The sequence below is a fragment of the Myotis nattereri genome, assembly GCF_964212035.1.
Source record: "Myotis nattereri genome assembly, chromosome: 8".
Classification (NCBI taxonomy): domain Eukaryota; kingdom Metazoa; phylum Chordata; class Mammalia; order Chiroptera; family Vespertilionidae; genus Myotis; species Myotis nattereri.
The window spans coordinates 32718753-32733296 of record NC_138083.1 but is presented as its reverse complement, the minus strand read 5'-3'; the positions used below and the strand labels follow the sequence as shown (position 1 = coordinate 32733296).

The 14544-nt window shown below is 51.4% G+C and overlaps 1 protein-coding gene across 1 annotated transcript in view; it reads right to left on the bottom strand.

Moving 5' to 3' along the window:
* RSPO4 (R-spondin 4) overlaps positions 1–9567 on the bottom strand; it is a gene marked incomplete at both ends in the record, with an annotated part of 29752 nt that extends 20185 nt beyond the window's left edge. The window contains one exon of the mRNA XM_081096445.1: positions 9489–9567. Coding sequence (XP_080952571.1) covers positions 9489–9567 — 79 coding nt within the window. The remainder of the gene's footprint in view (positions 1–9488) is intronic.
* Positions 9568–14544: the final 4977 nt, after the last annotated feature.

The following is a 14544-nucleotide window of genomic DNA, read 5'->3' as shown; positions in this document are numbered from 1 at the left end:
CTATACTATCGGACGTTTTGTAAACTCAAAAAGGCCAGACCGTGAGGCGGAGGAAACCCCTCCTCCTTCAGGAGATGCGACCACACAAACAGTATCATCCTGCGCGACTGCTACTCGGACTCGCACGGTTAAGAGGTCAGTGTCAGACTGAAGAAAGATATCTCCCATGTTCAAGTCAACTGCGGGCATTAATGTAGGTAATAAAAGGAACTCCCTATAAATTAGGTAGGGGCTGGGAGGAGGGGGGTAAAGGGGAGGAAAATGGGAGATATCTGTAACGCTATCAACAATAAGAAACATATTTTTAAAAAATCCAGGAAACCCAATAAAAAAGTGAGAAAAATAAAAATACAAAAATGATTTTAAAATGGAAAATACTAAAAAGTAAAATAAAAAAATGTAATACAAGGGGAATAAAACGGAATAAAATTATTAAAAAATTTAAAATAAAATAGCATTTTAAAACAAATGATAAAATAGAAAATGAAAAACAAACTGAGAAAAAGTTAAAAGTGTAAATTTAAATAAATCACATTAAAATTAAAAACGTTAAAAATAAAATTAGAATGTTAAAATAAAAATAAAACATTTTAAAAAATGAAACAAATGTTAAATGTAAAATAGAAAACCAGCAATTTGTAAGAATTGAAAAAGAAAAAGGAAAATGCAAGCATGCAGGGTCTTGCATGACTGGTGCTGATAATGTGCTGTGAATTAAGGAGTCTGATGGACTCCAATGCCTGCCAGAGCGGGGCAAGAGGGGGGAGGAAGGAAACATGTCTGCAAGGCAGCATCTGACTGGGTTTTTCCAGCCCGCCGTGGGCAGGGGGTAGGCTGACAGGCCCCACCATGCTTCCTCCACAAATAGCCATCACGTTATTCAAACATTCGTAATGGGCCAGCACCACACACACACGCAAATGCACACACACACGCACACGCGCACACTCCCACGCACACTTCCATCCTTGCTGCTGTCCTCTGAGGCAGATTTCATAGTGGAGTGAACAGAAGCTCAGGGAGGGTGAGTCACTCTGCCGCAGACACACAGCACTGAGGACCACCCCATCCTCTGGATCTGGGCTCCTCAAAGTAACCTTCCTGCAATGAACGGGTCTGCCGAGAACTCTCAAATAGAGGCAGAGGCAGATCTGACCTCAGGCTGGAGCATTCTGAACACTGGAAAGAGCCAAGCTCCCCAGAATCATGACTGTTTCCACCATGTATTGCGCACCTGCTGGCTCCCAGGGGGGTTACATGCGGAATCGTGGTCTCTGAGACAACCATGTGATGTAGATTGTTTCCATTATACTGGTAGAGACACTGAGACTCAGGAGGGAAGTATTTCACCCAAGCGTGGCAGTAGCAGAGCTGGGAGCGGCGCCCAGGCCTGCCACGCCCACATCCCACCCCCCGCGACTGCTCTGGACACTCATCGTGGTCACTAACTGAGCACTCCTTACGTGCAAGGAATGCACTTCATGCCCCACGGTCACGGTAGCCAACAGAGGAACAGAGGAGAGAGATGACCTGCCCGAGGCCACTCAGTCTGAGCGGCAGAGCCCACGGCCTTCGTGCCAGCCTGCCAGCCTCCGCTCTGCCACTTGCTGGAGACAGCTGTGCCCATGTGCCAAACCCGGCGCGGGCTCCGGAAGGGCAGTGTGACATTCCTCCTCCGTGGTCTCCACCCTGCGGATGTGGGCACGGCTGTCAGGACTCAGGGAAAGTGGAGGCTTCTGGCGAAAGGGAGTGGTTTCTCCATGCGGTCGGGTCCCCCAGGCTGGGGAATGCCTTTCTTTTGAGCTGGTGAAACAGAACCCCCCACCCACAGTGGCACAATGGAGCCCCCACCACGGGCCACAGAGCGGGCCCTATGAATCATGGGGCATTGCTGCAAGAAATCATTCCATTGCAGGCGGTGGCGGCCCGGCCTGAGGCAGCAGTGCCCCAGAGGCGTTAGCTTCGCCCATCCATGGCAATCGGACCCTTCCCTGTGGGATCTGGAGGAGTCTCCCAGGATGGGGCCCAGGGCATGTGTGTCCTAGGTGGTGCTGACTGTTGCACGGGGTTAAGAAAGGAGGCTCTGGCCGTGGAGAGCTGAGGGCACATCCCAACCTCTCCCCACCCTGGCGGTGTGCCCCTGGCCAGTTGATTGCCCTCTCTGAGCGTGGAGGGCCTCGTCTGTAGAACAACAAGATCAAACAAACTCATGGGCTATGATGTGGATGAACTGGGAGAAGGCCTGGCAGGGTGTCTAGGCACCCAAGCTTTGGAATCAATTATCTAGGTTTACATTCTGGCTTTGCCAAATGTACTTGCCAAGCTGTTGGACTCAACCATATGAAATTGCTAATATGTGGCTGTATTCTACCAACAAAAAATGGCCATTTCATAGACTCCAAGTAATGCTCCTCTCTCTTAAGGCAGTTTTCTTCTGTGTAAGATGTGGATAACAGTCCTCTTACAGGTTGCTGTGAGGATGAATTAAGGCTGGGAGGCTACTGAGCTCAGGAGTTGTAGCTTAGGGTCTGGGACCAGGCAGGACTTGACTGTGTGATGTTGGGCAAGTTACTTAACCTCTGAGTGTCACCTGTAAAATAAGGATAACAGTACCCACCTCAAAGGTTTATTAGGAGAATGTAATCGGTTCATATGTATAAAGGACTTAGAACAGTGCCTGACGTTGTTGAATAAAACCAAACGGGTAACATCTGGTAAATGCTCAACCAGAAAACCAGATCCAAAAGAGACTTTCCTAAACCTTCCATGTCACTGGAAATTAAGTATTCTCAAAGAAAAAATATATGTTTCAAGGAACACATATGGGTGTAGAATGTAGATCTACAGGTGAGGAGCATGCTTCTGGGTGCCCAACAAGTCCGGGGCCGCTCTATGTCCTGACAATGTCCACAGCCCGAGGCTCTGAGGCCACGGTGGCTCTGCATCTGGCCCAGGCCTCCGCCAGGTCCCTTTCCGGCCACAGACCCGATGCGGCACTCGGTAACTCTAGAGGCCCTTATGCGGCTCCTGACCCCAGACTGGCCTCTGGTTAAGAAACCCCTGCAGGCAGCCCTCAAGCTGTGAACAGCCTCGTGGGTCCATCTGCTCATCTGACCTTTATCCTTAGACCAGGGAGAAAGGCAGAGCAGAGAGAGCACGCCCAAGTCACACGGAGGGAAGCTGAGGCTCTGAGAAGCTCTAAGTCAGACTTTCCAACTCTGGGACAAGCTGCCTTCCTCTACCTAACCAAAGCCACCCTCACCCCATCTCTCCTGAACCCCCACTTTCACCCCCGTCTTGGGGACCTTGACTGGAGGTTCCATTTTTCCAAGTGTTGGTCTCAAAGGTCTCAATTGGCCTTTTCAGCCCTAACATTCCGTTATTCATAACCCTTCTCCGACCTCCGGAGAGGAAATGAAGGTTGAACCGTTCTGCTAACTGTAAAGTGCTGTCTAACTGAGAGGGTGGTGAACAGCTGCATTGAATGGGTTTTCTGGAAAAGGCAGGCTTGGCTCCTGTGGATCTGGGATCAGGAAAGCCCAGGTCACATTCACATGTGCTAGATGACTGTGGACAAGCCAGTTCCCCTGTGTGTGTGTGTGTGTGTGTGTGTGTGTGTGTGTGTGTGTGTTTAATAAATATGTTTTTATTGATTTCAGAGAGGAAGGGAGAAGGAGAGAGGGATAGAAACCTCAATGATGAGAGAGAATCATTGATCAGCTGCCTCCCGCATGCCCCCTACTGGGGATCAAGCCCAGGCATGTGCCCTGACCAGGAATCGAACCAGTGACCTCCTGGTTCATGCGTCGATGCTCAACCACTAAGCCACACCAGCCAGGCTGACCCATGCTTTTTGACAATGGTGAAATTGCACTTTTATGTAAATTCACACAGTGCACAGAATACACAGACACACTCATTCACACATGCCAACACCCATGTGCACACACACCCACACTTGCCACACATGTGCATACACACTCACCACTTGCACACACATTCAAATGTATATGAGAATTCTAACACATTTCCAAAATAATAATTCATGTTAACACGTGCAATGCACTCCAATATTTTCTAAAAAGGAGGTTGGCAAACTCTAGCCCATGGGCCAAATCTGGCCTACAGCTTGTTTTCTGTAGGGCCTGTAAGCTAAGAATGGTTTCATATTTTTAAAGCAATGTAAGGAAACCCCACCACAACAACAAAGGAGAGAATGCGGCAGATCACATATGGCTGCAAAGCTGACAATATTAAGTATCTGGCCCTCAACAGACATACTTGCCGACCCCACATATTTTATTTTATTCTATTCCGTTCCACTCCATTTCATTAAAAATGCTGGCTGTGCTTTACTAAATGCATTTGCCTGACCTGCTGTTGGGTTGCAAACCGCAGTGTGAAAAACTTTTCGTTAATGTGAGCTTCAGGTTTTTTTCACTAGATGGAAGGACAAAAAGATGGATGAACAAACAGTGGACTGAGAGACAAGAACATGGAGGGGAATACAATGAGCAGGGCCACCTAATCCATGTGACACCTAAAGCAAGCAAAGTCCCATCTTAGAGTCTCAGACCCCTCAGCTGAGCGTGGGACCACCACCGACCTGTCTCCCCTCCCAAGGCGGGCTGAGGAGCAGCGGGATCCTGTCTATGTCATCCTTCCGAGGGACCTGTTCCTAGCATCTCAAGGAGATGCTGGGCCTCTGACAGCAGAGACAGTAGAGCGCATCTCTGCTGTCCTTGTCAACACCTAGTCCAGGGCCTGGCCCCGAGGAAGGGCTCAATCAATATTTCTTTGTGACTATGGTGACAGGCGAGTGGCATCCGAGGCCATCCATGACTGAGTCTGGCCCTGTCTGCAATCTGACCTTCACTTCCTCGGACCCTTTCCACCTAGATACAACCTTCTCTCCTCTTGCCAAAGTCCCCAGCCCCTACCTCGCTGCCATGCCCGCCTGACAAAATCCTAAACCTACCCCTCTGACGAGGCTCCTCTCAGGTGCCTCTGCTGGGCAGTCCTTGGCAAGTCATGAACAGGATTCACTTCCATTTCTATGCACAGGCTTTGGAGCCTCCAAAGCTCCGCATCCCAGCTCAGCTGTTGGAAGGTGCTAGACAGGTCACTGTCCCTTTCTGAGCCTCAGCTCCCTTGTCTGAGAGATGGCAGAGCCACAGTGAGGACTCACGGCCCGTATGCACAGCTCCTGCACGTGGCCAGCCCTCACTTAGTCTCAAGGGCCTCCTTCTGAGTCTGGGTGGAGGCTGGGTGGCTCCCATCCACTGAAGAGGAAGTGGGTTCCCTGGGGAATGAGAGCCATGTGAGGTGAAAACAGCATCTCATTTGAGCGCCAAGTTTGGCTTCAAAACTGGCTTCAGAGGAGGAGGGCGGGTGAGCAGGGCCTGTTTTATTGAGCACCTACTCCACGCTGAGGATCCTGCTTCCCTTTTCTCAACCAGCCCCTGTGTTATGAGGAAAACCATGATCTGGAGGGGCAGAAGGACTTGCCCAAGATAGCATTCTACTGACCCACAGGGCCACTCCCCGAAGGCTCCCCATGTGGGTATCACCCCGCCCCCCCCCCTGCTCTGCCCTTCAGGAGTCCTGTTTCCCCTCCAGCTCCGCCCTGACATGCGTCTTCACCTGCTTTCACCTGGACGCTCGCGTTTAGGGGCTGCACCTTGTTCTGTGCCTAGTCAAGGCCCTGAACTGGAGAAGAGAAATCCAGGTCCTCTCCCATCAGGCCTTGGGCACCTGCTTGTGGGTCTCAGCTTCTCTGTCTGTGCACGGGGCAGTGCTGCCCGCCGGCTGCCCACAGGGCTTTCCTGTTTACAGAGAATTATTATTATATTCAGTCCACCTAACAAGCCTTTGGAGGGGGCGCTGGCACAGTCCTTTTACAAACAAAGGAAAAGAGGCAAAGGTGAGATTCAACCCATGTGAGTCTCACCTCCCCCAATCCCGGAGTATTCCACTCTGCTGTCAAGTGGGAGGAGGAAGTGGTTGAATTCACCCTGCTGTATGCCTTTGGGCACCTTCCCTCTGGGACATGGTGGGTACAATTGTTCCCATTTCACAGATGTGAAGCCCTGGATCAGAGAAGGCACGTGGCCTGTCCAAGATGTCACATTAGGGCAGGAGAAGCCTTAGGGTTTGAACCCAGGGCTGTCAGAATTCCAGAGCTCCTCCCTCGGCCCCTTACTGCCTCAGGTTTAGAAGGATGGAAAAGCACCATAAGAATGTGGGGGACTCTGGCCTCCACCGAGCCCCCCCCCTCCCGCCCCCCAGCGTCCTTGGACTGCAGGGAGAGTCGGTCCCAGCCTGTCTTCTCCTCGCTGCCTAATGAACCTCTATGTCAGGGTGGGGGGTGCAGACCAGAGCCCCCTCACTTTGTCCAAGTGCCCCACTGCCAGGACGCCCCAGCGTGTTTTAAGAGAAATGTCCCCATCTGGTTCTGATTCATTTATATTTAATTAATCAAAATGTTGTTTTGTAATAGACACGAGATCCAAAAACCTTTCTCAAGCTTGTTCTTTCATTCTTTCTTGTCTTAGAAACAGAAAAATTAAGTTTAATCAAGAAGCAGTGACGCTGAAGCCCGAGGAAGCCCAGGTCTGTGGGAGCCAGGCCCCGGGGGTGATGGGTCAGACGGGGCGGCTGCTGGTCAGAGTCATTCCTCCTGATCTCCCAGAGTAGGCCGAAGGCTGGGGCCAAGGACTGGGCATGGAGGGGAGGCTGGGGCAGGTCAGAGGAGGGGCATGCCTCCATACTGGCAGCTCCTCAAGGGCAGGCCCCAGGTCTGTTCACCTTGGCATCCTCGAGGTTCCAAACACAGAGCCTGGCACAGACATTTCCCTGTAACATTTGCTGAATGAACACCCAAATGAATGGATGGATGGATGGATGGATGGATGGATGAATGAATGAATGAATGAGTGAATGAAGCACTGCCAATACCCAGGTGCCTTCAGGACACATTCTCCTGCCAAAGTTAGACCAGAATGTCAACACTAGTAAGACCTTCAGAAATCTCATGGAATTTTCCAAGCAGCTGTCTTATGAAAAAATGGTCTCTGAGGTGTAATTGTTTTTGGAAAGGCCCCACTCTCCATCCTCACCTCTTCACCACGAATGCTCTGGTAAGTCATGCAGTCAATAAATCTACTAAACCCAGCATTTCCCAAACCTATGTGGCCAGGGATCCTATGACTACGTTGCAGAAGATGCTGTAGGAAGAGTTTTCCTACACCCCCTCCAACACCCACCCACCCCAGTACCAATGGGGAAACCAAGGCTGTGGGTGGGAAGAGGGGACAATCCACTTACTCAAGGCCACCCCGTACAAAGGTGTCGGGAGTGGGACGAAGCCCAAAGCCGTCTCTATCGCACCTGGCTGATGAGTGGAGCCACACCTTTCTCTGAAGATGCGGGCTGGGTGGACATGCATGCGTCCAAATGCAACAGGTCAACTACCGTGGGGAGGGGTGCCGAGAGCCCCCACCACACCAGGCAGCCATGCCTGGCCTCCTCACTGAGCAACTGGGAATGGGATTTTTCTCCTTTCTTCTCTCTGTGTGTGTGTCTCTCTGTGTGTGTCTTTTTAGAACTTAGAAACAAACATCCTAAACATCTTCTAAAACAGCTCTTCTTCCAATGGGGAAACGGAAGCTCTGAGAAGCGAAGACCAGCCCAGCATGGAGGGAGGCACCTGTGTCCTGTCGGAGGCCTGGGGGTGCCAGCCTGCTTTGCTGCTTACCGGCTGTGCAACCTTGGACAACCAGTTTCCCTCCCTGAGATTCCGGTTCCTCATGCGGATAATGAGCAGCCCGGCTCGGCTGTTGAGAGCAGCCAAGAACACCATGGACAGGAAACAAGAGTGACTAATACAAGTGCCCACTAGGAGCGGGTGCTCTCGGCTACTCACTTGACATACCCATGAACTCATTCAGACTTATTCACACTTAAGACGATTATTCTTATTTTATAGAGGAGTCAATGAGGAGAAAGTTTTTTGCTCTTTTCTAGAACGGATAGAGTTTAGAGATCCTCTAAAAGGTCCCCAGAAGGGTAATCTAAGGCTCGTAGTGGCAAAGTGACTTCCCCAAGGGAACTCAGCTAGTAACTGAGGAAGAGAGGGCTTGAGCCCAGGCAGGCTGATTCCAGAGCCTACGCACTTAACCACTATGTCAGGGCCATTCACCAAGGAGTGTCCCTCCCCCTCCCTCCTCCCCCCCCCCCCCCGGCTTACTGAAAGCCCACCCACCTCTATTCCCTGGGTCCTTCTATCCCATCCCACCAGGGCTTGGAGCCCTTGAGCCACATTTTCCCTGCCCCACCCGATCCTACCTCCCCGCTCTCCCACAGCCCCTTTCTGCTTCCTGCTCCACTCCTGTGCCCATATGTAGGGCTGTTCACTCAAATGAACTAGAAGTCCCCAGAAGGCAGACTCTGGTTCTCATTCCCGTGTAGCCTTGCTCAGCCCTAACACCACACCTGGGAAGAAAGAAGCCACCAGTCATCCATGCACCTGCTGGACCACTTGCAAAGTCACTTCACCTGTCTGAGACTTGGCATCCAGCTATGTCGTGAGGATGTAGTGGGGATTCCCTTCGTATGTGAAAACCCCTTGGTACAGTGGCGGGCATTCGACTGTCGATTCTCAGCTTGGCACCCAAAGGTTGAAGGGCTGCCTGGCGTAGGTGGAAACTTGTTCCTCCTGCGCCCACGGGCTCTGCCAACTCCAGTTCTGTGGGGACCCCCTCACGCCCCCTTCTTGAGGATGCTGACTCCCCCAGCCAGGGGCAGTGGCATAGGACTCTGAGGTGAGGGTGGAAGGGCCCCTGGTTTGGTGCCCCGGGTTATAGTCTAAACCCTGGGTCATCTTCCTAGTGGCCCCAGGAGGTCAAGATGAAAAAAACAGAGGCTCTTGGAGGGGCTGGACATTCCAGGTCATTCCCAGAAAAAACAGACCCCAAAGCAGGTCTCAGGTCTCCCTGAGCTCCTGCAGCTCATGCCCTCACCCCAAGGGGGGGGGGGGGACTGAAGATCGATGACTTCTTGGAGTGACACCTTGAGTCAGGTAGGTGACGGGATTGGGCAGCCCACAGCTCCTTGTGTCACCTCCTGGCCTATCCGGATGTTTAGGATGCCTTCTAGGTCACCAACTCCGTGCCCTAGTCCCAGGGCCCTGCAGCCTTGCACCCGAGGCTTCCTGTCTGCACAGAGCCACCTTCCTTCCTCCTGGCACTGATGCCACCCTAGGGAGCGGGGACACTGAGCCCTGCCCGTCCCTTCCTCTCCTCCCAGAGCCTCCTGGGTCCAGCTTGCGAAGCGGGTGCCATGGGCCTCAGTCTCCCCATCTGTAAAGTGGGATTGACACCTACCTGGAGGAGTCAATAGCCCAGGGCACCGGGCAGATGCCCCCGGAGGCCACCCCGGTGGGCCCTGCTGTGCCCGCCTGGCCACCCTGCCCGGCTGCCCCATCGTACCTTGCTTTCTCCTTCGGTTCAGGGGGAGCATGTCCGTGGCGTGGGCAACGAGCAGCAACAGGCAGAGTGGCACCCGCATCTGGGCAGCCTGGTCCGGGCGGGTGTGCGGTCTCCTGGCACCCAGGCGGCGCCAGCGGGGACTCCGGGGAGGCCCAATAGCCCGGCGGCAACCCGACGGCGGGGCGGCGCAGCGGGCGCGGGGGTTGCTCCGGGCTGTCCGGACCCGCCGTCCGTCCGCCAGAGGACCCGCCACAGGGTCGAGTGAGGGCGTCGGCGGAGCGGGGACGCTGCCCGCGGCGGGGAGGAGCCGGCCGGCGGCGGGGCGGCGCGTTACCCACTCTGGGCGGCGCGCGAGGTCGGAGGTGGGGCGAGGGGGTCGCCCGGCCAGGGACCAAGTGGCCCGACGGCCCCGCCTTCCCCGGGGTCTGGCGTCGTTTCCGCCCCCTACAGTGTCCTACTCGCATATCTACTGTCAGCCAGACGCAGGTACACACACACACACACACACACACACACACACGCCAGTGACCCCATCCCGCGGTTCCCAGCACCTCCCGCTACCGCCTCCTGCCTCTGCTTTTCTCTTTCTGTCTGTGGTCCTCCTCTGCTGTCTCTTCCCCCAACCCCCACTGCAGCTTCTTGATTTCTCGGTTGCCCATCTCCTTCGCACTGGGCACCTGTCTCCGTGTCCCCACCTGGCTGGCCCCCGGCCCTGCCTTTTCTCTCTTTCTTGGCGCCCACCTCTCTGCTCTCCGCCTGCAGGTGGGGTGCATGCCTACGCCCTGCCGCCTGCCTCTGTTTCTCCCTGCTCTGTTTCTTACAAGAGTCCTAAGTCCTTTCTGGCCACTGACCCTGAATTTCTCCTGCCCCGCTTGGAGGAAGCCCCTAATCTTTGACTCAAAGCAACCAGCACCTCATAAATTCTGCAGTGAAGGGGCTGGGGACCTGGACTGTGTTTCTCCACCCTTATCTGTGGGACTGGGAGCAGCTGGTTTGAATTTTAACCCTCTCAGGGCCAAATCCCTTCTCCCACCCAAACAAACAGCACACTTTTGCCCCCTGTTGCCTTACCCACTAAAAACAATAACAACAATAATAATGCTAACTATCATTTTTGAGGTCGTTGTGCTAAGGACTTTACACATAATATAATCTTCCAAACAAACCAGCAAGGCTCTATTCTGATTAGCCCCATGTTACAGGGAGGAAAGGGAAGTTCAGAGAGGCCTAGTGAGTTGCCTAAAGCCACACAGCTCAGCGCCTGTCTTCTTAGCAACTACTTGGGACACTTACATTTGACATGTTCTTGCTGAACAATTGTCCTTCCTTTTTCTTATGTATGTGGTTTGATCTGAAAGAAAAGGAAGGTAAACGCTGATGTCTCCTCTGTAGCCCCCTTTCCCCCTCCTTAGGGGGTCCCCCAGGGCAGTGAGGGCATTTGAAGACATGTCAGGGGAAGGGAAACACACAGGGAGTGAGGCAGCTCTGGCCTGACCATCCTTCTGTGGGATTCCATGAACACTGGCAGACAACATTCTAAGGATCTTGGTGGACTGTCAAAGTCATCCCACCCAAACGGCTCCATTTCACAGATGGGGCCACTGAGGCCTCTGGACTGGGCGGCCTATCTTAAGTAGCTCAGTGACGCTAGAACAGAGCTGGGACGTGCAACCAGGTGTCCCAGCAGGGCCCCCTCCACCATGCCCGCCAAGGCCCTCATGTTCTGACCTTTCTGATCTCAGTTTTCCCCACGACCTCCACCCCTCACCCCTTTAATCCTGGAGAACCCAACGCTAGTATTTCACAGACGTCTCCAGGCCTCTCATACCTCCGAGCCTTTCATGTGGCCTCTCCATGGAATGCTAGCCTGCATCCCCTCCCCCTGCTCCACTGACTCATTCGGGACCCAGCCCTGGACATGCCCGAATCCAGGAAGCCTTCCCTGATTCTCAGTTCAGGCTCAGCGCCTCTTTATCACAGCTTTGATCACACCAGGTGGGATCCCGTCCTCTAAATTCTCAACTCCCTCAGATCAGAGATGAGGTCATATCTGGGTCCCTGGGGCCCAGCCCATGCCAGACATAGGGGCTTGGCATGTTTGTAGAATGAATGAATGAATGGATGAGTTCTTCAGATGCAGAAGTCTCCATGCTTATATATGAAATTCAGGTACCTGGAGAAATGAAGTGACCCTAGAAGATCAAGCGTTAGAAAGTTGGAAAGTCAGTTTCTACCCAACCACTCCCAGTCCTGAAGTCTCCAAAGTCCAGAACAGAACAGCCCCCAGGTAAGCAGAGGTCAGTGTGCACAGGAGTCATACCCTTTAGCATGACTGCAGGCTATAGCCTCTTATCCCTCCATCTGGAAAAGTCTTCTTCAGATACCCTCAGGGCCTGTCTTCGCTCAAGGCTACCTTCTCAGAGGGCTCTCTGACCACTCTAGATAAAATAGAATAAACCACTCCAAATAAAATAAAATGATCGGCTGCCTCCTGCACACCCGCTACTGGGGATCGACTTCAGAAATCTTCTATTTTATCCTGTGCCAACACACAAAGCGCTTAAATATTTGTAGAATGAATAAATGAGCATTCACTCATTCCTCAATTCTTTGTGGCACTTCAACTACCTCCTGCTCTCGTGGGCTCAATTTCTCCACGTGTTCAATAGCTCAGCTGAGATTTTGTGTTCTCTCAAAGCTTTTCCAGACTTTTCAGAACTTGATATTTCTAGGATTCTAATACCCAAAACTCAGGGCCCAAGTCACCCTGAGCTACTCAGAGGATCTTGGGCTCTCTAGCTTTTAGGAGGCTGTCTGAGAATCCCAGTTTGTTCCGATCATCCTCCCTGAATGTAGGCACCAAGGAAAGACATTGAGGCCAGTGGTGCTGTTGGCATCCCCAGGGGGTGTGAACACACCAGAGGCATCAGTTAAGGAACCACCGGAAACGGTTATAAATAGATGAAAACGGGTATAATGGCTGAAGCACATTATGGTTACAGTTCATGTTCCTGACAGCAAATCCTTCTCAGTGGGATAGCGGGGACTTGGGTCCCTTGCAGCGGATACTCTGAGTTCTTCAGTACATGGATTAAAGCTCACTGTGGCTCTAGCCAGTTTGGTTCAGTGGATAGAGCATCAGCCTGTGTGCTGAAGGGTCCTGGGTTCAATCCTGGTCAAGGATACATGCCCAGGTTGTGGGCTCGATCCCCAGTAGGGGGCATGCAGGAGGCAGCTGATTAATGATTCTCTCTCATCATTGATGTTTCTATCTCCCTTTCCCTCTCCCTTCCTCTCTAAACTTAAAAAAAAAAAGCTCACTGTGGATGGGTCAGGGCATGGAGGTCCACCTACAAATAGAAGGGCGAAGCATGTTCCCCCACATCCCATTGGTCAGAACGCAGACACGTGGCTCACCCATCTAAAGGGGCTGCTGAGTAATATCGTCTAGCCATGTGCTCCAGAGGAAAACCAACGAGTTTGGTGGACATCTGGCCAGCCTGCCACATTGGGCTGCTCTTGCAGTAGCTCCAGTGAGGCAGCAGCTCCTACCTGTGCTGGCTCTGGCACCTGCAAGCTCTTCTTTCTAAGCAGCTCTTCCCAAGGGCTCTGGGAGAACACAAAATCTCAGCTGAGGACCTACATCTTTTCTAGGTGAAGCCCAAACTCCTCAGAGTTGTAAGTGTTGCAAGGTGGTCCCTGCTAGAGTGACCAACTGTCCCGATTTGCCAAGGATTAAAGAGTTTTCTGGGATGCAGTGCTTTTTAAATATATATTTTTATTGATTTGAGAGAGGAAGGGGGAGATAGAAACATCAGTGATGAGAGTGAATCATTGATCGGCTGCCTCCTGTACGCCCCCTACCGGGGATCAAGCCCCAACTGGCCCTGACCAGGAATTGAACCAGTGACCATCTGGTGCGTAGGTCAACGCTCAACCACTGAGCCACACCAGCCAGGCTGGGATGCAATTTTTATCTCATGTATAACTTCGTGTAACCAACGCTACATTAAAACACCTAACAGCCAAAACCGGTTTGGCTCAGTGGATAGAGCGTTGGCTTGCGGACTGAAGGGTCTCAGGTTCGATTCCGGTCAAGGGCATGTACCTGGGTTGCAGGCACATCCCCAGTAGGAGGTGTGCAGGAGGCAGCTGATCGATGTTTCTCTCTCATCGATGTTTCTAACTCTCTATCTCTCTCCCTTCCTCTCTGTAAAAAATCAATAAAATATATTTAAAAAAAACAAAAAAAAACCACCTAACGGAACCATCGCAAGACTCCCTCATACTGCCCCTTTATGATTTCACCCACACCTTCTCCTCCACCCTAACCCCTGCAAGTGTTAATCTGTTCTCCATCTCCATAATTATGTTGTTACACAAACATTATATAATGGAATCGTGCAGTATGTATACTTTTGAAATTATCTTTCTTTACTCAGCACAATTTCCTCGAGATTCGTCCAAGTTGTTGTATGTATTAACAGTTGCTTTCCACTGCTGAATAATATTCCATGGTATGGATGTACAATAATTTGTCTAGCCATTCATCCATTGAAAGACATTTGGATAACTTCTAGCTTTGAGCCATTAAGAATAAAGCTACTATGGACATTTGTGTACAAATTCTGTATATCCTGGTTGGCAAAGTGTCTGCCATGTCTTTTGCACATTGTTAATTGGATATTTTTGTCTTATTGTTGCATTTTAGGAGTTGTTTATTCTATACAGAAGTCTTTTATTGCTTATGTTATTTTCTAATATTGTCTCCTAGTCCATAATTTGTCCTTTCAGCCTCTTATCAGCATCTTTCACAGAGCAAATGTTTTTAATTTTGATAATGTCCACTTTATAAGTTTTCCCTTTATGGATAATGTTTTGGGTGTCAAGTTTGAGAACATTTGCCTAGACCTAAGTATCAAAGATTTTCTTTTCTTTTCTTTCCTTTTCTGGGAGTAATATAGCTTTATATTCAAGTCCATAATCTATTTTTGTATTAATTTTATATAAAGGCCCTGGTTTAGGTCAAGGTTTGTTTTTTGCTTATGGATGTCCT